Source organism: Cornus florida, unplaced genomic scaffold (assembly GCF_030987335.1).
Source record: "Cornus florida cultivar Cherokee Brave unplaced genomic scaffold, ASM3098733v1 CherokeeBrave_3.0.0_Hap2_Chr05, whole genome shotgun sequence".
NCBI classification, from domain to species: domain Eukaryota; kingdom Viridiplantae; phylum Streptophyta; class Magnoliopsida; order Cornales; family Cornaceae; genus Cornus; species Cornus florida.
Genome location: NW_026775575.1, coordinates 96,841,907 through 96,865,044, shown reverse-complemented (window position 1 = coordinate 96,865,044; position 23,138 = coordinate 96,841,907). Strand labels below are relative to the sequence as shown.

Here is a 23,138-nt window from a genome sequence, read left to right as displayed (position 1 = left end):
TTCAACCATCCAATTATGATCAATGATTCCTACTCCAACTTCAAATTCTAAAGCTCCTTCTGAGTTCAAAGCAACATAGCCCTTAAGATGCCGTTGGCAATGCAGGGTCTGATCCTGCCAGTCTTTCAGAAGTGTAGTAGATTTGATCGGCCAATTACACTGAATGGAGATTCTTTTTTTATAAAACCATGTGAGGTGGTATAAGCAAAGGTTTCTCCATATGTATGTACTAGAACATTGAACAAGAAATCATGTATATCCTAAAAATAAAAAAAAACATGGCATGCTTTAAGTAAAAATTGAGCTGCCTTAACTTAATTTTTTTCCATGACTGAAACAAAGGTACATTAAACAATAGAAAGAATGTCCCTCTCTATAGCTGAAGACAACCAAGAGGGCCACACATCCCCTCCAAATCCGAAGATTTGTTTTTGACAGCCCATTTACACAAAAGATCAGCAACTAGCTGCAAAAGGGAAATCATATCTTCAATGATAATAGCAGCATAATCAGAGTTGGGGATCAACTGCATCACTGATTTATAGTCCCCCTCAAAATCTACCTCCATATAAACCCAACCAGATACAAGATTAATAGCTTCTCGAAGAGCAAGGGCTTCAACAGTCTCAACTTCACGTGTCCTTCATGGTGGAGATGGGGGAAGAAGAACATAATAATCAAAGCTTGTTGAGCGTGCTTGTAGTTTGGCAAGAATCTCATCCTTGCGCAGCTGGTAATAAACTTTCACTTGAGGGTCCATGTTGGAAAGGTCGATCATCATAATCTTATCATCTCTCTCTTTTTCCTTGGCTTTTTTCTCTTCTTGCTCTCTTTAATTCATTTGCTCCATTATTTTAACTTTTCTTTCTTCTATTTCGAACTTTTTCATTATACTCTCAGTTGTATTTTCGTTAATTTTTTTCATCAAATCAAAAAAATGAGTGTCTGAAGTATTTGCTATCTTACTTTTCCTACGTGCTTCTTTTGCAGCTTTCCTTCCACTAGGGCTTTTAGTTCTTGGGGAGTCAATAGATTTTTCGATTCGATCTTGATTGGAATCGAGAGAAATGGACTTCTTAGGAATTTGGGATGCAGAAGAGGAATATGGGGTCATTGCAGAAGTCTTTGACTTTTTGGAGGATACCCAATCTTCCCACTTAATGGCATGTTCCAAGATCGCCCAACGGTGATTCAAAGAAAATGTTTCTTCTCATTTTCATAATATAAATTCTCTTCTATTTCTGAAATAGCAGTAGCTATTTGTTGTGCCACACTTAGCATCAGATTTAGCAAAGTTAAAAATTGGCAGCCCAATTGATAGGCCATTGGAGAGCCCATTTTAAGTCCATCTACTATATTTTGAAAATGGCAGCCTATATAGCATACCATTGGAGTTGCTCTAACAATATAAACAATAAAAAATAAACTTCTCAAAAAATATTTTAGCCAAAAATAATTATTAATTTGTTAATTTTTACTATTTGAAAACAAATTACCCTTAAATACTTTATAAAATTTACTAAACTATCCTTGTTTCGCTTTCATACACAACTGTCACACCTTAACCGGCCACCACCACCCACGGCGAAACTCTTCTTCTCTGACCAAACATTCCGGCAAACCATCCCCACCACCGCCACAACTCATCCACCCACACCTCAACCAGCGCCACACCTCAAGTATGTGTCAATAAAATGTTAAAAAAAAATAAGTTTGAATCAGCCAACGACCACAAGGGGAGAGGATTTTTTCTTTCTCTAACCTTCTCACAGTGAAGACAAAGAAGGACAGCAATGAATTGCTCGGCAAAGATGAATGACTTATTTGCGACGATAAACTCGCGATGAAGAAAGATAGCAGCTGAGCGCGGCTTAAATGGACTGAACAAAACGACAATCGTTTACCACCGCTGCCGCCTGACCATCAACCCACAAATCTTTTCAACTATTACAAGCACCACACATAAGAACGATAACCCACAAATGTTTCGACGACGACGACTATTACAAGCTCTGATCGCGACTTAGCCGATCATGACACAACCCGCGAGAGCATTGTCGCGATTCAGCCCGCAATGAAGAAATCTATATGTACCTGTTTTTCGATGATCACTGAGAGGTCAAAATATCTGGGATATATCACTAAAACAATATGAGGAATATATAGGAGTGGATTGAGGGAGAGAAAACCAGCCCAATATGAGGACTGGAGTGATGGTAAAGAAGACAAAGTCTGGAGTATGTAGTTTGAGCCTCTAAATTTTTGTCTCTCTCTTACCTTTGCCACCTCTTTTATAATCCTTAGGTCATTTAGGTGGTATTTGTTAGGCTTCCGGATCTAGATGAGTCAGGGCCCATGTCCTTTTATGGGTTATGTTGCCCTAATCCCTATCTTTTGCGATTCTGCTGCCAAGTGTACGCTTTTCCCTGAATGACCCAAATGGGGCTAGCTGCAAAGGTAGTTGTATTTACTCCAGCCTGTCTTTCACTCTTATCCTCAAATTGGGTCTTGCCTTAGCAAGACTTAGCTAATTTTCCATCCTCCATTCTAAAGTCCCTTGTGCATTCCTCGAATAGTCCTACCATTACTCTTCGTTATGCATTTTGCTTGGGAGAATGTGAGATCGATGTTCAAGGCCCGTCGATCAACAATTCGTGACTTGGTCGGATTAAGGTTCAAGGCCCGTCGATCGACAGTTCGTGGCTTGATCGGATTGAGGTTCAAGGCTTGTCGATTGACACTTCGTGGCTTGGTCAGATCGAGGTTCAAGGCCTATCGATCGAAAATTAGTGGCTTAGTCGGATCAAGGTTCAATGCTCGTCGATCGACAATTTGTGGCTTGGTTGGATGAGGGTCAAAGCCCGTCGATCGATGATTAGTGGCTTGGTCAGATCGAGATTCAAGGCCAGTCGATCGACCATTTGTGGCTTGGTGGGATTGAGGTTCGAGGCCTATCAATCGACAGTTGTTTTTGCTGAGATAGGCTCCCGTCATCTACTTGGGTCATTTTATCTTCTTGCTCGAAGCTGGTATTGATGTGGGGTTAGCATGATTTCTCCTTGGTGATGTGGCCTAATCTACATCCACATTTAGTCCCCCTGCACGTGTCGTTTTTTGCTTTAATATTTTGTAATAAAGAAATGGAAAAAAATGGGACGCGTACAAAGAGACGGGTGTAACTGGCCTTGGGAAACGTAGCCTTATAACTCTTGTCAGTGTAGTAATTGAATGGGTATGACCCTTTGGCTGGGTCACGTCTCCTTTATTGGGTTATGACTTTTTGGTGTTTTTTTTCTCCAATTTAAAAAGAAAAGAGGGGAAAACTATGTTTATAAAAGGGTAAGACAGAGGGCTGTGGGGGAAAAGAGAAAACGTCATTGCTAAACAGAAATCAAAAGAATAGATCAGTGAGTGCAAACAGATAGATCGGAGTGTTGTTGTTGTTCATGCTGTTGGTATCAGTGCTAGTTTGCCTTGCGAGGATGACAAAGCGAAAGGAACTGACCAAACCCGGTGAACCAGTGACGGTGGTGCCACTGGAATCGAAATGGATAAAGGCCTCGTGTCCCTTTATGGGTTATGTTGCCCTAATCTTTATCTTTTCAGTTCTGCTGTCAAGTGTACGTTTTCCTTGAATGACCTAAATGGGGCTAGCTGTAAAGGTAGCTGTACTTACTCCAACCTGTCTTTCGCTCTTATCCTCAAATTGGGTTTTACCTTAGCAAGACTCAGCTGATTTTCAATCCTCTATTCCAAAGTCCCTTATGCATTCCCACTGGCCTCGAAGAGTCTTATCATTACTCTTCGTTGTTTATTTTGCTTGGGAGAATGTGAAATTGATGTTCAAGGCCTATCGATTGAGGTTCAAGGCCCGTCGATCGATAGTTCATGTCTTGGTCGGATCAAGGTTCAAGGCCTGTTGATTGACGATTAGTAGCTTGGTCGGATTGAGGTTCGAGGCCCATCGATCGACAGTTTGTGGTTTGGTCGGATCGAGGTTCAAGGCCCATCGATTGACAATTGCTTTTGCTGAGAAAGGCTTCTGATACCAAGTGTTGGTCATTTTGTGTTCTTGCTCGAAGCTGGTATTGATGTGGGGTTAGCTTGATTTGATCCCTTGGTGATGTGGCCTAATATACATCCACAACATCAAAATTGGGTTTTCACTCGAGCGACTAGAATTTAAGGCGACGACTGCGGCAACGAGTAGAATCGTTGAGAAAACGAAGATTTGCATTTTGTAATATTCTGTAGAAAGCTTGATTCCTGAAGATTTTCAAAGAAATTTTGGGCAAAAAGGGAGGCAAATCAAACATCGGTGTTGTTCTTGGTGGGAATAGGAGACGTTGTTGTTGCTGTAGGAGAGAATGTCGGCGTTGGTTTAGCTTTCTGGATGATTTTCGGTCGTTAAGCAACCAAAGATTCACTCACGGAGTGATAATGAAGGGGATAAAGGTTGTTGGCGTGGAAGTGGCGCAGGTCTGGCGTGTAATCACACGTAAAACGGCTGATGTCCAGAGAAGATGGTGGTGGTGGTGCTTCGGAAGAGATGATGGTGGTGGCCAGAGGAAGATTTGATTTTGTTGGTGTAGAAGGTTTAAAGAGGGAAGGAAGCGAAGAAATGAGGGAGATTTCTGGCTTCTTCCTTTGTCATATAATGAGAATTTCCTGAGGGTAATTTAGTTTACATGTATGTTAGAAGTTTGATTAGTAGATGCATAGAGTCGAAACGGCACTTTGACGTTCACCGAAAGTACTAACTTACTCGATTATCGAGACATCTATTACATAATATCATTTTGTTGCAAAATGCCACAATGCCATATTATATTTCATTAAATGAACATATAGATTACAATTAATTTATTTTTTTATTAAAAGAAATTATAAAAAATATTATACTAATTTGATTTGATAACATATTTTTCATTAAATTTGCATAAATTTACTTTTCATTTTTAAAATTAATTGTTAAATAAAAAATTTAAGTAATTTTTTAAAAAAAATTTGTACTGTAATTAATTTCTTAATTTTTATGAATAAATTACATAAAAAGGTATTTTTTTATTTAAGTAATTTATTATTTTTTTCAGGAATATATTGTATAAAAAAAGGTGTTTTTCTATGATAAAATTTTTTAAAGTAAGTATAATAAGTTTTATTATAAATAATAAATTTTTAATAATAAGTTAATTATTTTAGAAAATAGTAGTTATATATTACTTTTTTTCATTTGGATGATAAATTGATACTAATAATAAAATTAAGATAAATGAGTATAATTAATATTTAGACAAAAAAATTAAATAATTTTTTTAATAAAAACCACTAAATTTAATGAGAAAAAGTAAAATACTCATTTACAAAAAAATCATAATTTAATTTTTAACACTCGGGACTCTTTATATTTTACTATAACATTTAAAGTAACTCGAAAACGAAATCCGGTGAGAAAGGTGGAGGGTCCAAATTTAAGTTTTAAAAAGAAATTAGTTCGTTGACTCACTTTAACAAACTCCCAACAACTCACCTCAACGTCTAAAAGTTCAGCAGATAGATATACAAGGTCTTCTCTATTTCTAACGATCGTACGCCGTGTTTGATGCCTTCATGGGGTTTTTCTCCAGTTTCTCCGATTGTTTGTCGAGAAAACTCAGAGGCGACAAATCCGCCGTCAGCGGCGGAGGAGAAGAGCCGGACGACGCCATAGAGTCTTCCGGCTTGTTTTTCCAGCTGCTGTCTCTGCAGATCGCAACCAATTTTTTTTCGGACACCAATCAGCTCGGCCACGGAGGGTTCGGTCCTGTCTACAAGGTACGTCTCGTAATTCGGTATTTCGTTAGGGTCAATGTTTGGCAAAAATGAAAATGATTCATTTTTTCTTTAGACGGTCAAGTTATTTGTTTTTTTTATTATTCGGTTTTAGGGTTTGGTTGAAATGAGAAACTGCCTAAATTAGCCTTTGTAGGTTGTTGTAATTACTGAATGAACTGGTTTGCTCCGTGATTTGGTATATGTAGAACTATTATATTGAATTGCGTTCATGACCATCGATATTATTCTTCTTAGATTTATAAGTAAGTTAAGGTTTCAAATGTCTCGACAGTCAGTTCCATGCTCCACTAAGACTGTATTGGGTAAGCGGAAGCAAAAGAAAGAAAGGAAACAACAATTCAAACCATAACACATGGGATATATACGTGGTTCACCAAAATCAGAATTAGGGTTACATCCACGGATGAGAAGAGAATCGCTATATTTATAGAGATATTACAATAGTAGAGAATTTCAACACCGGACCATGCACACAAGCTCTTGACCGAATTCTCCTTGTACTCCACGAGACTCCCTATCTCTCTTGCCATCAGTGTTCACTTTGCCAAACCCATAACTCACCCCTACTCCCTCATGAGGCTACATTTCTCTCAACTCATAATTCTCAACAATAGCCCAAGTGTCTATTTATAGAGTCACATACCCAATTCCTTTGTGGACAGAGATTACAATTTCTTAGAGCCCAATTCACGTCTCTATAAGAAATTACCATAAAAAATACACTCTAAAATAGTAATAGAAACTAATAATATAATGGGAATTTGAAACATAATTCCTAACAGACTGGTGGATTCCTCGACGATACGTTCTTGACCATCTATTGCTCACATTTCGTTTTGTTTGGCCATCAGGTTTAGTATTTTGTTTTGGAAAATATTTTCTACCATTTTACTTTTTGCTCTACTTATACTTGTCATGATGACAATGTTGGAAAATTAGTGTTGAACAAGCTACATTGGGTCAAAACTAGAGTGGGTCTCACAATGCAGTTAAGGCAGAACCATATTAGAACACGTAGTTCTCCCAGAGGAGATGAACTTTGTATATTTACTTGCTCAAAACTATTTCCTAGTAAATGATAAATTGGATCCAAAGTACCCTTATGATTATGGTTAAAAGTGGTGAAAATGGTTATCCCACATTGGAAGGCCTTATAAGTGTCAAGGTTGTATTTGGATTTGTGTTCCAAGGGCCACCCCAGGTACCCATATCAGGTGCACTGCCCGACCTGGTCCGGTCTTGGGCTTGGGCTTATCAAGCATATATTCTGTTTGGACAAAATATTTTTGTTTAGGATAGGGTGTAATTCGGAGCAACGGAAATAGTACAATAGCGATTTGAGTTTACCGAACCGATGCCATGCCCATCCCGAACAAGTACCAAGCAGCCTATAAGCACCCCCTGAATGCTTTGTCATTTTCATTCAATTGGTGCATTATAGTGTTTGAGTTTTCTGAGAGAGCAAACACAAAGTTTGGTTTGTTGTTTCCTCTGATTTGAAGTGTTGTTACCATTGAAACGAAGATCGTTGTATATTAGGAGACGATCGTCATTCACCATTCAACACCTACTAGGCAAAATTTGTCTAAAGACAGAGTTGGTAAATATATCCACAGTGGCTCACAATGAAACACTATGTGGAGGGTTTTTCTGAAATAGGGATTCTTGGAAATTGGCATTTTCAGCCGTAGGGACAGCTCATCATCATCATCCTCCCCTTATTCCCATATGAATGGGATCCCCCAAATGAATTCTATATCTCCATTCATTTCTATTAACTGGCATACCACCTACTATTTTTTAACTTTTTAAAGGCATTTTTAATAACTTCATCCCATATTATTTTTGGTCTCCCTCTCCCTCTCTTACCTTTTATGGAAATTAAACTTCTTCTCATCGGTGCATCTATAGGTCTCCAGTGTATGTGCCCAAACCATCTAAGTTTACTCTATCGTATTTTCTCGTTAATGGGTGCTATACCTAATTTTTCTCTTACACATTTATTTGTGACCCTATCTCTTCTAGTTTCTACAACTATCCATCTTAGCATTCTCATTTCCGCTATATGAAGATGTTCTCGTTTATTTTTTAAGCCCAACACTCTGCTCCCATCAGCTCTTTGGTTAAAGGTTTGAGGCTCATTTTTTTGTAGGAAATAGTGCCTACATTCCTTCACAACTAGAATGAGGTATGCAGGAGCTGGTTAAAGTTGGAGAGATTGATAGACAGTGATTCAAGAGCTTTATTAGCGTCAGTAGCTCCTGTATTGCCAATCTTCTGCATAAATGCAAAAAGGAAATGCAAGATTGGAAAAAAAAAAAAAAAAGTGTGGCTAAGAAGCACAAACACCTCTATGAGGTGTCATGTTTGTGTCGGACACCAATGTACACAGACACTTCATGGACACTTCTGGATACGTCTTCGACACTTTATTCCCGTGTCCATATTTTAAAAATAATTTTTATTATTACGGACACTTTGTCCATGCATCTTGGACACTTGGCCAACACATCTTGTACACTTGGTCGACACATTTGGGACAGTTGACAACATATCCCACTCTCTATCTTATATAAAGCAAACATATGACAATCCTAAAAACAACATTATGAACATATATCAAGGTATCGAACCTCTTTTTCTTTGAAAAAAATTTGACATTAAACATATGTCATGGTATGTAATATGAAGAAAACATAACTGCAATAACAATATAGGATAGTAATATTATATATAATATAATATATTCTTTTTGATATTCAAATAGCTTCACCTTCTAACTTATGTAACTTTAGTATATAAATTACAATACCTAATAGATATATCAATGAAAATTTATATTTATATTAGCCATATCCACGCCGTGTCCGTGTCCTACTTTTTAAGAATTTGACATGTCTGCGTATCCGTATTGTATCGTGTCCGTGACTCTGTGTCTATGTTTCTTAGGTGTGTGCCAACGTTTCTCATTGTTGGGCTGCACTTCCTTCGTTTATATTACAGAATGTCCTCAAGACCATTTGGCTCCTCAATGCTTTATCATGTATATTATACTTCAAAATCATTATAAGATGTCAAGCCAGCAGTTGAGATTCTAATGCAAATTAAGTGACATTGTACAGGGCTATCAAATTGGAATTCGATATGCCTATCTGATTGTATCTGTATTTGAATGTATATTTTCTTAAAGGGATTGCTACCAACTGGTCAAGTAGTGGCTGTGAAGAAGCTTTCACTGAATTCAAGACAGGGACTCAAAGAATTCATTAACGAGGTGAAACTGTTACTGAAAATTCAGCACAAAAACTTGGTGACATTGTTGGGGTGTTGTGCAGAAGGACCTGAGAAGATGCTTGTCTATGAGTATCTGCCAAACAAGAGCCTTGACTACTTCCTCTTTGGTAGAATACACTCTTCAACTTAGAATTCATTCATGCATCGTTATTTGGATTGAAGTGAAAGTTGATGACTTCAAACTTTTCAGATAAAAAGAAGTCTCCATCCTTGGATTGGTCAAAACGATATCGTATAATTACAGGTGTTGCAAGAGGTCTTCTCTACCTACACGAAGAAGCTCCTGAAAGAATTATTCATAGAGACATTAAAGCTAGTAATATTTTGCTGGATGAGGAGTTAAATCCTAAAATCTCAGATTTTGGCTTGGCCAGGCTTTTCCCTGGGGAAGACACCCATGTAAATACATTTAGGATTTCTGGTACTCAGTGAGTAGTTCTCTGACTTCACCTATTTTTGTCTTAATTTCAGCTAATTGTCCTAAGACTAGCAGTCATCTTGATCGCATGTTGAGACATTAGTATTTTTCTTTTACTTGTCTCCATGTCAGAACTTCCACGAAGAGCTCAGTATAATAAACAACTTTTTTAATTGCAGTGGTTATATGGCTCCTGAGTATGCACTGCGTGGATATTTGTCGGTGAAGACAGATGTGTTCAGTTTTGGAGTTCTGGTTTTGGAGATTGTGAGTGGAAGAAAGAATCATGATGGGCAGCTTGGTGCAGAAAAGGCAGACCTCTTAAGTTATGTAAGTTTATTTTGAGGAACTTCTGATGCAATCTTAGAAATTGAATTAACTTATTACTGTAATTACTTCTAAAGATTAAGTTCTTTTTAGAGGTAGAAATAAATAAGAATTAGCACTCGTGGAAAGATCCAAGGAATCCTCCTTTTTTCCTGTGGGAGTCTATGTTACATTGACTTGAATACGTGTTTTGGTCTAGCTGTGTATCAAAGTCTCGACCTCCCCTCCCTGAATCTCAAATCACGTGACATGGGGACTTGGCATGAAGTGGTGTCAAAAAGTTTATATATAAACACATCCAACACATAGAAATACATCACATGTTATATAATAGTGTAAGGTATGATGATAGTTTTGTTTTGAAGGACATAGTCGATTAGAATTTAAATTCAATGGGATGTGGTGAAAAAGAAGGGTTTTTATCTATCTCATCTCAGAAATAAGAAATCCTTCTTTGCTATCAGATTCAATTTTTCCTTACTCTTCTATTATCAAATGTTAAGGTTTATTAAATATCTAAACTGAGGTTGCAACATTAAAAAATAAATCAAAATAAAACTTGTTTCTTGTTTATCAAATGACAAGGATCATCCAATCATTTGTGTGGCTTTAGAATTATTTTGGGATGTCTCAGATGTCCCAAGTTCCTTACATAGTTTTCAAACGATCCCATTTCGAGACGAATGTTCCCACTATCATTCATCCATGAGGTCAACTTATTTACAAGACTTGTACAGAAAGCCCTAATTTTGAGATGCCCAGCTGAGATGTGACAAAAGAATGACAAATGTAGGATTATTTTTGCAATTATATTTAAATAAACAATATCTATCTACAAGCAAATTTTGTTTGCAAATTTTGATGACTTGAAAGATGATAGATATTTAAGTTAATCCTCTAGTTTCACTCCTTTTATCTCCAGGCATGGATGCTACTTCAAGCAGGAAAGTCGTTGGAATTAGTTGACCCAGGTCTTGCCAAATGTGTACCTGATGAGGCAGCAATGTGCATTCAGCTGGGGTTGTTATGTTGCCAAGCAAGCATCGGAGATAGGCCTGATATGAATTCTGTTCATCTCATGCTATCAAGCGATTCATTCACTTTACCCAGACCTGGAAAACCTGGAATTCAAGGCCGCGTAGGTCGTTGGACCACTACCTCCACTTCTGCTCTCACTAATACTAATCCTAATCCTAATCCTAGTAGCACCTTCACTGGGGTTAGCAAGGCTTCTGCTGGTAATAGTTTTGTCGAGGAGTATTCTAGAAATTCCATCTCTTATTCTTCTATTGATGAAGGTAGATGACCTCCATTTATGTTCTGTAAAGCTTTATGTGCTTCATTAATCTTCTGTAATTTTTTTTCCCCCCTTTTTAATGTCTATGTCAGTATAATAAGGTGCATTCTTTTTGTTTTTATAACATGATTGGAAGAGAGAACATAGTGGCCAGTTCCTTTGAGGCTTTTAGATTTTAGATGTTGTCTTTTACATTACCGAACATTTAATCCTATGGTGCCATTAATTCCTATATAGCCAGATATCTTACTTAGAGTTGCTTGATATTGTCACATGTATTTTTCTGACCAACAATAATTGAAAATTAAATAGTTGACCTCTAATACTACATGATAACATTATAATTAATAGCTTTTAATAAAGTCATTTTGTAAATTTTGATGGAAAAACAATGTAAGTATATATTTTTAAGTTACTCAATTTAATACATTTTATTGTTTCATAATAAATAATAGAGTAAGGTTGTGTAATCCTGACTTTGTGGACTAATAAATGATGGTTGTTAAGGTGGTTAGTTGTCTAGGTACTCTCTTAAAGACTTGAACAGTTTTGTCAAAGTTTGCTTTCAAATGGGTCGCGACTTTTGCGCCAACTATTTGTGAAAGTAGTGATTCTATTGCTTTCGAACTGCTTGTCAAAATGCAGTATTACTATATTGATGTGTATTATTTTGATTGTTGGCTCACTGACTTGGATGTAAATATATATATATATATATATATATAGAGAGAGAGAGAGAGAGAGAGAGACTTGGGAATACGTTGAAGGTACAAGTTTGTTCATTCAGTGGCAAACAAGTGTTACGTCTTAATTAGATCATTAAATTTTGTGGGAAACAATGGGATACTTAAATCACATGCAGCCAGCCCAATATTTTTGTTGGGCAACATTCAAAAAATCTATTTTTTATATGCGCGTGCGCGTGATTTGGGTCAGTGAAGAAAATCAACAGGACGTATGGGCGAGGACACAAGTATAAATATTAGAATGAAAGTAAATTAATATATATATATATATGTGAAAGTTAAGAAAATCAATATCACATATAGGCAAAGTAAAAAATCTTACAACTAGTACCAAAAGTTAAGTCTGTTTCTGAGTTTTCTTTCCCCAAAACTCCAGTAAAAAAAGTTATACTGGATAATGCATTTTAAAAATGCAGTATTGCTAAATGATCAAGGCACCAATTCCAGAAAATTGCATGTTTTGATTTCAGTATAATATATTATATGCATGCTTTTTATTGACAACCCTGTCCTAATTGTGCTCTTCACCGTGGCATAAACATCCCTTGTTTCATATAGAGAGAGAACTGAAGACAAATTATTCAATTTTATTTGATGGTCACATACGAATTGTGTATGTAGGCGTTAATTTATTTAATTTCTAGTATTTATGTTGGCATTCATTTATTGGTTGGGATTATGTGGAAATGAGAAGCCATAATCCAAAATTTAATGAAATAAATTTCGAATTCCCCAATCATTTTTAATTCCAATTTTGAATTCCCGCACTATTCTCAATTTTAATTAATCAATTGAATTAAAAATATTAAACTTCATTTTAAAAACAAATGGATTGTGAGAATATGTTAGAGCAAGTAAAGCAAAAGTAAAATCAGTTTCAGTCCGTGTAATTTAGCCAAATGCGTTGGTCCTCAGTGGTCAATACACAATAGACCTCTAGAGTACTCTGTAATAAAAAAAAAAAAAATAAAAAAAAAAAACCTCTTTGGCGCTTCCCACCTCCGTCTCCCAGCCACCACCCTTCTTTGAGGGGAGAGGAGGAGAGAGAAAATTTTCTCCTCTCTCTCTCTCTCTCTAAATCACTTTCTTTTCTCTCTCTAGATCCTAAGTATCAACTTCTGCGTAGTGTGGGGTTGAACCAGAAATGCCGAATTGGGAACTGAAGAAGTGTTGCAACCACGAGCAAGTCGTGTTTCTCGTTACTATCTCTGTCTGTACTGTCGTCATCCTTGCGGTATCACTACTTCACTTGCTTTCATTGCCCCCCTCTCTCTCTCTATATATGTCATGGTTTGGTTCTTATTTAACACAAATTACATTTGATTAATGTGAAACTCCCATAGAATCAAGGGATCTGAAAGTGGAAGTTGGACATATGGGTTCATTGTTGTTTTTCAAATTGAGAGATGCACCATTTTACTAAATATTGGGGCTGATCATAATAATTTTTCTTTGTTCATGTGTATGCTTGTGTGTCAACAAATTTTATGTTTCTGTTGTAAATGGATGCCTATAAGGTTAGTTGTGTTTATAGGGGCTCTGCAATTTTTGATGAAAATAGATGGGCACTAACTATTATGAAATCTATATCAAAATGCTGTGAAAGGAAACTTTAGAATTGTAGAATTTTAAAGATTTTTTTTAGCTCTAGTTTAGCTAGATTTCATTTTTTTGTCATAATTGTCTTCCTCCACTCTTTGCAGCCCAATGTTTTGATAAATTCGAATGTAAACACTTCACAATTGACTGGGTTTATAAGTGAGACATTCTTCAGTTTTGATTATGTTAGGATTTAACATTTTAAACTTTAAAGTATGGACCTATCATCAACTCTTAAGAAGAGGAACAGTTTAAGAAAGTTTACAGAATAGATATATATATATATATATTTTTTTTAAAGTAAAAAAGTTTACCGAACAGTTAAATCAAGTATCCGAATTGTTTTTAGAAATACAACTTAAATTGAAATTCAGTTCCTCCAAAAGTAAAGTTGGAGCATGGATATCATGGTTTGAGCTTCTCATTCATCAAATGTTGGATTCTTAAAGGTAATTTGTTTGCAACTAAATTTAATTGTAGCGTCAATCCCTCTCTCTTTTTTTTTTTTAATTCTTCCGGAAGGTAGTGTCAATCCCTTTTTTGCCATTGTAGTTATGGAGGACAATACTACTGATGCCGTTCAAGCTTGTAACTGTATTTCTTCATGAAGCTAGTCATGCTGTTGCCTGCAAACTTACATGTGGTCATGTAAGAAGCTCCATCTCTTCTTTTTTGTGTCTTGACTTGTAAATTCCCCAACCATGGGAAATACTGGTTTAGCATTCATGGTTTTTCTGAAGTCTCCTTATAGACCAGTGTTGATATTCTTGTTGCTCTCAATTAGATTATTTCTGATATATCTTTGATATGCAGGTGGAGGGCATCCAGGTTCACGCAGATGAAGGTGGCTCAACACAAACACGTGGTGGCATATATTGGTTCATCCTGCCAGCTGGATGTAGTGATCTCTCTTCCCTGATATATATATATATATATATATATATATATATATATATATATAAATATATATAAATATATATATTCTTTTGATTGCCAAAATATAAACATTATCTTAGTGACAAATGTGATGTGAAACATGCCAATGCATACTTTATTGTGGATAGCAGTCTACCAGATTCATGTAGACTCATACATGATTCAACATGTTTCTTAAGCTACTTTATTTTTATTTTAAGATCTTTGGAATCAATAACGTTTGTTTCTGGTGATATTTTACAATTTATCTTTGGAACCAATGCTAGTTATTTCTTTGTGGCATGCCAGATCTTGGTTCATCATTTTGGGGGATGGTTTTGATACTTGCATCCACAAATCTTCTCACAGCAAGAATTGCTGCTGGATGTTTTGCTGTCGCACTACTTGTTGTACTTTTCGTAGCTAAAAACGTAAGTTTTTGAACCTCATTGGTAGTTACTTCTTCTGGTTTTTTTTTTTTTTTTTTTTGTGAATGCGTTCAATGGGTTTTTGGAATCATTATTGATATGCAATGATTAATTTTTAATTTTCATGGCATTTGGCGACATAATTTAGTTAGGAATAATAAAATATGGCAAATCTGCTTTCATGAAGTTTTGAAATGACTCAATCTAGCATTGTGTTAAGGAAAACAAAGGGTCTCATTTGAAATGATTTAATGCTATATTCTAGCTTCCATATACCCCCTTTGGGACTTCCATATTATCTTTTAATTATTTTAGGATGTTCGCATTGATTACTCTCTTAAGAATCCTATCTCTGATATCATGTATCTTTCAAACAGTGGACGCTTCGGGGGCTATGTATAGGTATGATCTTTCAGAATTGGTTTTGATCTTGGTTTTTATAATACGTATATAAATGCAATATGACATGTGGATAATATTAACATATGCTTTTCAAATCATCAGGATTTATTGTCTTTCTTGCTGCAATTTGGGTTCTTCAAGAAACAACTAATATTCGAATTCTTCGATACATAATTTTATTTATTGGTAAAGCGTTTGTGTTTATTCCTTTGATCTCTGTTAAATAGTATGCATCATGATGTCCTTTTTATTTAATGTAAGGGATAAATAAGTTGTTGCTTATGTCTGTTTTGGCAAACTGCAGGTGTGATGAATAGTCTGTTTTCAGTATATGGTATGTCTTGGAGACACACATATACTTTAAGCGTTAGTTGAATTGTCTATTTGCGGAATTACAGGTGATTGTAATGTGCATGTATTGATGCAGACATTTATGATGATCTGATATCCCGAAGAGTTAACTCCAGTGATGCTGAGAAGTTTGCTGAAGTTTGTCCATGTCCTTGTAATGGTGTTGGATGGGGTGTCATTTGGTGAGAATTTTTATCATTAGGAAGTGCACTAATGGATGATCTTTAGAAGTAGAAATTTTCTATTTGGTTTTTTTCTCCTTTGTTAATAAACACGAGGCATTCTAATGATTCAGTATTTAAGTTCCGCTGTTCCCTGCCTAATTATTATCTTTACTTGCAGGGGTTTCATATCTTTCTTGTTTCTTTGTGGAGCCATGTATCTTGGACTTGTGATCTTATCTTGAGGTGCTTCTGCTTAGATCATTGTTTTCAGTAAGTCTACTATCATCCAATTTTTTTAATATTTATCTGAGAATAACTTTTTGAGTGACTTAAGGGCATTACAGAACTCCATTAAAATAGAATTATACATTGTGAGTGCTTGCTTACCAGTATCAATGGAAAAAAAATAATTCATAGGGTTTGGATGTTTTTAGTTGCTCATGTAACTCGTGTTGAATGAGTTCATCAATTTGACCACCCAAAAGATAATAGAGATGTGAAATTGTGTATTGGTGTGGAAACTGGCCTATCTAAACTTAAGGGACACAAATGATTTCTCTCAATTGTGATCAAATGCACAACGGACTAGGTTCAATTGCTATGCAGAACTAGTTGGAATTCTTTGGTTTCAATTCAAATTACAAATTCCCCTTAATATATGAACCATTTCAACTTGTTTTTCTTTTTATCTGTTTTTCTGTTTTACCCGGAAGAACGCACACCCAACTCAACAAACACCTGTTATTTCCTGATGGGGACATGGATCCTCAACTTATCACATAGATGAATGAGGAGGATACTACTTGAGCTACAAGTTCGTGAATCATTTCTATTTGGTTTTAATAGTATTTAGAAATGAGTCAATTTATTATTGGATCATCTCCATTTCATTTTTTTGACAGGGTTTATAAATGAGTCAAATTATTATATATAGCCTTGTAGTTTTTTTCAAGTATAATCGTTTTAATGACTTCAGTGATAACCATGTTTACATGCAGTTAGTATCAAAGCTGAACGATCCTATTCTCTTTTTGGACTCCAAGCGCACTCTAGTTTGTGACTCAACCTTGAAGCGTGGTTGAAACTCTCACAAGCATCGTCATAAATGACCAAATGCAACTACATCAACTAGTTTAATTGTTCGGTGTTCTCATATTTCTCATCTTTCTGGGGCTTGTTAGCCGGCCGTGTTATTTCTAAAATGGACTAGTTGCTACTTAAGCATTGTTCAGCAGCTGCAGAATTGTTTGGGGAACTTTTAAGTTACATCCATCTGTCAGTGGAGTTTGCATCCTTCCCTTTTCCAATTGGGGGCAGGGGTGCAAGGAGGATGAAATCATTTTGGTCTGCATTTGAAATTGATTTATTCGGATTTCATTGCATGTATGAGGATCACATTTAGGGAGTAAATGAAATGTTTTTAAGTTTTGATTTTCTACCCTTTTGTGTTTGGAATATTGTGGCAACTTCCTTCTTACAGCATCTCTATATTCTATTTTATGTCCATTAAGAATCAAATGTAGCCCATACCCCCAGAAAGGTATGCGAGGTAGGTTGGGTAGGGTATCCTTTATTTCTGAATGTTATACGTCACCCTTTCTTTCCAATGTTTACATTTACCTTCTCCTTCATATATTTATTTAATCAAAATTTGTATTTATAATCATAATTATAATTACACAAACTGTGAAATAAGAGTGCATTAACAATATAACACTGGCTATACTTTCATATCTCCATTTCTTTGGATTTAATTTGAATACAGATGGAATATTTGTTCATAAGCTATCAAAGTAGGATAAGATTACAATAAACCAAAATGACTCAGAACACTAATAAAATCAGTCTCAAATGACAAATTATGCTGAAAGACACGAGACTGAAGGAAAGAAAGTAATAACAAGGGCAAAGAGGAGTACAAAACTTTGTTTGGAGAAGGGGGGAGGACTCAATCCACTAGGGGCCCTGGGCACAATGGAGAAAATATTCTACCCTCTACAGTCCAAAATTAATAAATAGCATGATCACCGAATTGGCTTTTTCAACAAGAAAAAGGACACCATTTAACAAGCATTTCAAGACCTGCTACAATTTTATGGCTCCAAAATGATAAAATGCAAATCATCATTATCATCCTTGCCCTTATCATGTAAAGGAGGAGGCCGGCCACATGAATAATCTTATTCCAGCCGTTCTCTTATTCCAATCTTTTCTATTATAAGCCATATCTCCTACTACCAGGCACCGCACCACACCTAATAGAAATACCCCCATAACAGAACATATTCCATTAATTAAAATTCCATAATATGCTAAGAAAAAATAAGCTTCACATGTTTTCTGCCTTACAAACAAAATCCTCAATGTCAAAACTTTAAATAAACCAACAAACTTAAGATACTTCCGGAAGAGCAAGGCTGTAACAACTGGTATTTCTAAGCCTCCGTTTGTGGGTATTCAAACACAACATCTTTGCCTGATAGCTTCCTGTAAACTGCAGCAAAGGTCTCGAGTTTGTACTCAGTGTTGTTCCTTTCCTTGGGATCGAGGAAAATCTGCCAACAAGAAAAGTCTGTTAATTATGCGAGCACTTCAACCATGGCAAGTTGTTTTAAAAACAATTAATAAAAAAAATATGAGCTCCTTATCGTACTGGAAGTCAAGTTGTTTTAAAAACAATTAATAAAAAAACATATGAGCTCCTTATCGTACTGGAAGTCAATTCATGGTTGAAAATTCATAGTGCCACATTAAGACTGCCCAAGATTACTACACCTTTTGTGTGGGTAAGAACTTACCCGACAAGGAAGAACTTAACTACCATAGGACCATTATAGTTACAACCACCATTTACCAGCTTCGGTCACTTATGAGTTACCAACATCAATGATCAAGCCGATTGTGATACCTAGGGGTGGCAAAATGGTTCATAACCCGTCAACCCACACACTTATTAATGGATATGGGTCAACCAAATTTCACGCATTATACAAGAGACTCGTACAACTATCCTATGCAAGGAAAATTTCATACAATATACATTCAACTTCCGGAAAGGAAAAAAAAACACTAAGAATATATATTTTCCAAAGACACTCTAGGATTTCATACTGCCTCACCCCCTCTCTCTCTAGTTATCTAGCTAAGGAAAATTTGATACTGCCTCACCCTGTCTCAACATTCTTATCAGTTCCAATCAAGATCGTCAGTCAACCATATAATTGAAAATTATAATCAATGAATTTTTGTAACTACTAAGAACATATACTTTCCAAATGAACATGATTCAAGGCGCACTGGACAGTTCAATAATTCTTCTGCCTACTAATTTATCTAGCAACGAAAACAAAATACAAATCCATTCAAAAAAAAAAAAAAAGGAGAATGCAGAACGGGTGAACTAACCCACTATTCAATGCATATACATATAGAGAGAAGATTGGCTAAACTGATTACCCAGGTTTGGATTTTATAATGTTCAACCTAAGGATTCTATATCCTTTTAAGCACCTGCTATGCAGAATACATAGCTTGTAATCTCTTTATCAGTTCCAATCAAGATCGTCGGTCAACCATATAATTAAGGATTATAATCAATGAACTTTTGTAACTACTAAGAATATATACTTTCCAAATGAACATGATTCAAGGCGCACTGGACAGTTCAATAATTCTCCTGCCTACTAATTTATCTAGCAACGAAAACAAAATACATATCCATTCAAAAAAAAAAGAAAGGAGAATGCAGAACGGGTGAACTAACCCACTATTCAGTGCATATACATATAGAGAGAAGATTGGCTAACCTGATTACCCAGGTTTGGATTTTATAATGTTCAACCTAAGGATTCTATATCCTTTTAAGCACCTGCTATGCAGAATACATAGCTTGTAATCTCTCTGTGTGAATGGTTCGGATCTTTGTAAATGGATCGGGTCACATTACAGGATCAGGCCTTGTAAACTGGCCACGGCATTCTAGCTTGGATTCATGGGATTTGAAGGTTGAAACTTATATTTTGCTACATAATTTACTTGATTTGGGAATAATTAAATCTTTGTAAATGATAAGAGGGTTTAGTTAATTAAATTATATTAAAGGTTCAAGGGGGATCGGGTTGTGTAAACAGGCCAACCCAATATTAACTTAGATTCACAGAAATTGAAAGTTAAAATTTTATAAAATAGTATAAAATTTAATAAGATTGTAAAATTTATATATCGATCATGTGAGTTTTGTCAACCTATCACTTACATTTAACCTATTTTGAAAAGCAATTAAAATTGTTTTTTTTTTCAAATTTTTTAGTAAATAAAGATGGAATTAGAGTAAAAGAGTAAGCTGGGAAAAAAAAGGGTAAAAGAGTAAGAATGATTTTTCTTCCATAAAAAATAAAAAACAGGTTATTGGGTCATCACGGGTGACCCCTCATTTTGACCCAACCCATATTTGACCCGGTGCAAACAAGCTGAATATAGGTTACAACCCATTTCCGACCCGGATCAAATCCGACCCAACCCGCCCGTTCGACACCCCTAGTGATACCCAATCACTGATTGTTAAATAATAAATTTTAAAAAGAATTGATAGTGCATAGGCTCTCCTCTTTATACTCTCAAACTATATTATGTCCTACAATGTTTTGAAGGAAATCTAAATGTAGAAATAGAACAAAAATAAATATAAGGAAAAAAAAAATAGAAAATGGATACACTTTCCAATCCACATTACAAATAAAAAAGAAAAAAACGCACATGAGATATGATTTTCACCGTTTGCTAACATGAATTACCTTCATTATCTTGGACCCATCAATACGGTATCTAACACGCTTCCCAACAATCTCAGCAGGTACAACAACATCCTCCAACATGGCCTCATGCACAGCAGTAAGTGTTCGGCTCCGGGGGCGCTGGGCAGCAGAACCTTTCTTTGGGGGCCTCACTGTCCTCCGAGTTGCAATCAGGATCACATCCTAAGGGGAAATTACAGGGTGAATTGGACAGTATAATTGTAGAAAAATCTAACCGCCGGGGGGGTGGGTGGTGTGGGGAAGCGTAGGAAACAACAAGATAATTTCTTCCTCTGTCTAACTTTACCATGATTGTCAATGTTAACAAAGATTCATAGTACAAGGCAATAATACTTTATCAGAATAAAAAAATAAAAATAACAGCATAGAGGAGTATGGCTTCTAATGATCATAAACATAGAACCAGCCACTGAACTAATTTCACAATATCAACAAAGTCATTCGGAATCATTTTATATAATCCTCCGTGACAGACAAGGTTGAGGCACTAGTTGTTATTCAGCTTATGTTTCTGTCTTAGAAGCAGAATAAGTTCTTTCATAACTTGAAAAAAAGAGGGATTCTAAATACCTTTCCACTAAATTTTTTCTCAAGCTCTCTCACAAGTCTGACATGAACTTTGCGAAAAGCTTTCCTCAGTCTGTAGGGGACATGGATAACAACAGCCTTCCGGCTCCCAGAGACATCAATTTGACTGCAGGTCCGAAGTGGGGGAAAGAAGAACAAAAAAGCAATTCAGATTAAAACAAGAAGAAAAGGGAATTTATCCAAGCAGGCAAGCATGCATCAAATCCACCATTCTTACACTGCAGAATTGATGTATAGGTCCTTCAATTCACTTTTGAGCTCCTGGTTGGTATTTTCCAAATCAAATAATGCCTGCATAAAAAGTAAAATGAAAAAATCAGAACAAAGACAATTCCACATTTACAAGTAACTTATACCATGAATGTCCTTAAATCAATCTGTTCAACCTGTGCAACTGACTCCTCAAATTCAGTCGGTTCAGCATCCTTATCTTTTTGGATTTTCCTCCTTGACGTATACATCTTCACAGATCTAGCTCAACAGATCAGATTCAGGCAGGAAATTAGAATTTTAAAATACATTGGGGGTACAGATGAGGTAACTAAATAATCAAGGTATTCAATAACCCCCAAAGAAGAGAGCTTTTCTTAGTCAAATTAACTTTGAAAGGATGTGGATGGAACATGTTAATTACACGATATTATTTTCAAATGAATGAAAATCATGGTTCCGAAAAATGAACTCACTCAATGACTGGCATAATTTGCTACCCAATGCTAGTAAAACTAAATCAAAGTACAAAAATTATGGGTGATACTGCTTCCCCCACTCCTGTTGTCATGAGTGACAAACAAAGTTGTAGGTTGCACCAACAATTTTAAATCAATTTGACAGATAGGTGAAAGTCCAAACTTTATGTTATTCTACCTTCAATTTCCTCGGCAACCAAACGGTAAAGATTGACAATCAACTTGAAAATCTATAGTAATTTGAATCAATCTCAGTTTCGGCCAGCAAATAAACAAAATAAGAATCAGTTTCTTGTAACAAGAAGGCATCATTGTAATGGAAACAATCGAATCACAAGTTAACTAAATATATTTCATCCGTAATCACAAACCCAACCATCTATTTGGTTGCAGAGAAAACAAATGAAAATGAAAAGATTATACGTCTGCCAGTTGAAATAGATACAGTAGAATAATAGGTGGTTAACTAAAAATGGATTTTCTTATCCGTTCTAGCTACATTTTCTCAGTAACCAAACAGGATCGTACGATATACAAAGATAGCATTTTCAAGCGACAAATAAATAAATCAATAAATCCCTGGAACAGGTTGAGGTTAAACTAAGTATAGGCTTACCAGAGGGTTGATGCGACGACTGAGCAGATCTGTGAGCGAATGCAAAACCCTAAGTCAAATATTACTCAGAGGAAACCCTAGGGTTTGAAGGGATGAAATAAGTTAAAAGGAAGAAATGGACGGTTGAGATGGCTTGCTTGAAAACCTGTACAGTCTAGATTGAGTAAACACCCGTACTGTTTGAACATCGGATGGGTGAATAAAGGCCCATTGTTTGATGGGCCTAATTATTAATCTAATCAATGGCGGTTACGTTCCTGGAACCCAATCAGTTTATTGGGTCCATAAACTGATTACCAAGCATTTTGTTCATTAACCTATCCCCAACTTCAAAATGCAAGAATACTGACTTTATTGGTCCAAGTCTAATGTCTATAAAAAATGATATATCCCCTCCGTTCTAAAATAAAGGCATGTTTGGTGTGGTGAAATGAATTGGAATGGAATGAGAATGGAGGTGGGAATGGAATGGAATGGAATGTGAATAATAATTCTCATTCTACCGTTTGGTTGTAAACATGGAATGTGTAAAAATGGAATCTTTTCTCATTCCTATGTTTGGTAAGAAAGTTAGAATAGAATGAATTTATATTATTTTTTTAAATTACATTTTATTATTAGTAAAAAAAATTAACTAAAAAAATTAATTTGCAAA

At 35.7% G+C, this 23,138-nt stretch overlaps 3 protein-coding genes across 5 annotated transcripts; 2 read left to right on the top strand and 1 right to left on the bottom strand.

Annotated features, from left to right (window-relative positions):
* The first annotated feature begins 5,498 nt into the window (after nucleotides 1-5,498).
* Nucleotides 5,499-11,405, top strand: LOC132307808 (cysteine-rich receptor-like protein kinase 44). The gene is made up of 5 exons (XM_059805678.1): nucleotides 5,499-5,814; nucleotides 9,026-9,236; nucleotides 9,320-9,557; nucleotides 9,727-9,877; nucleotides 10,797-11,405. Exons 1-5 carry the CDS (start codon nucleotides 5,611-5,613, stop codon nucleotides 11,178-11,180), a joined length of 1,188 nt encoding a protein of 395 aa, XP_059661661.1. The 5' UTR covers nucleotides 5,499-5,610; the 3' UTR covers nucleotides 11,181-11,405.
* Nucleotides 11,406-12,873: 1,468 nt separating this feature from the next.
* On the top strand, nucleotides 12,874-17,214 carry LOC132307806 (uncharacterized). Of its 3 annotated transcripts, none has more exons than XM_059805674.1 (10): nucleotides 12,881-13,151; nucleotides 14,069-14,164; nucleotides 14,330-14,414; nucleotides 14,741-14,862; nucleotides 15,237-15,261; nucleotides 15,364-15,447; nucleotides 15,566-15,595; nucleotides 15,689-15,794; nucleotides 15,955-16,046; nucleotides 16,775-17,214. In XM_059805674.1, the coding sequence occupies exons 1-9, from the start codon at nucleotides 13,062-13,064 to the stop codon at nucleotides 16,016-16,018; spliced, it is 702 nt and encodes a 233-aa protein (XP_059661657.1). In that variant the 5' UTR covers nucleotides 12,881-13,061; the 3' UTR covers nucleotides 16,019-16,046; nucleotides 16,775-17,214. The 3 variants fall into 3 exon arrangements, with proteins under 3 accessions (XP_059661658.1, XP_059661657.1, XP_059661659.1); XM_059805676.1 differs by lacking the exon at nucleotides 12,881-13,151 and adding an exon at nucleotides 13,158-13,965; XM_059805675.1 differs by lacking the exon at nucleotides 15,364-15,447 and having other exon boundaries at nucleotides 12,874-13,151.
* An 827-nt stretch (nucleotides 17,215-18,041) lies between these two features.
* On the bottom strand, nucleotides 18,042-22,589 carry LOC132307807 (small ribosomal subunit protein eS7-like). Its single transcript, XM_059805677.1, has 6 exons — nucleotides 22,484-22,589; nucleotides 21,565-21,649; nucleotides 21,396-21,469; nucleotides 21,161-21,284; nucleotides 20,570-20,752; nucleotides 18,042-18,331 (listed from the first exon to the last, which is right to left on the bottom strand). The coding sequence occupies exons 2-6, from the start codon at nucleotides 21,637-21,639 to the stop codon at nucleotides 18,212-18,214; spliced, it is 576 nt and encodes a 191-aa protein (XP_059661660.1). The 5' UTR covers nucleotides 21,640-21,649; nucleotides 22,484-22,589; the 3' UTR covers nucleotides 18,042-18,211.
* Nucleotides 22,590-23,138: the final 549 nt, after the last annotated feature.

Coding starts and splice junctions, on each gene's coding strand:
- LOC132307806 (XM_059805674.1), top strand. CDS start 13,062: ATGCCGAATTGGGAACTGAAGAAGTGTTGCAACCACGAGCAAGTCGTG. Junction 15,448..15,565: donor ATACATAATTTTATTTATTG/GTAAAGCGTTTG, acceptor GGCAAACTGCAG/GTGTGATGAATAGTCTGTTT. Junction 15,596..15,688: donor TAGTCTGTTTTCAGTATATG/GTATGTCTTGGA, acceptor GTATTGATGCAG/ACATTTATGATGATCTGATA.
- LOC132307808 (XM_059805678.1), top strand. CDS start 5,611: ATGGGGTTTTTCTCCAGTTTCTCCGATTGTTTGTCGAGAAAACTCAGA. Junction 5,815..9,025: donor GGTTCGGTCCTGTCTACAAG/GTACGTCTCGTA, acceptor ATTTTCTTAAAG/GGATTGCTACCAACTGGTCA. Junction 9,237..9,319: donor CCTTGACTACTTCCTCTTTG/GTAGAATACACT, acceptor CAAACTTTTCAG/ATAAAAAGAAGTCTCCATCC.
- LOC132307807 (XM_059805677.1), bottom strand. CDS start 21,639: ATGTATACGTCAAGGAGGAAAATCCAAAAAGATAAGGATGCTGAACCG. Junction 21,470..21,564: donor TTGAGGAGTCAGTTGCACAG/GTTGAACAGATT, acceptor CTTTTTATGCAG/GCATTATTTGATTTGGAAAA. Junction 18,332..20,569: donor ATGGGTCCAAGATAATGAAG/GTAATTCATGTT, acceptor TCTTGTTGGCAG/ATTTTCCTCGATCCCAAGGA.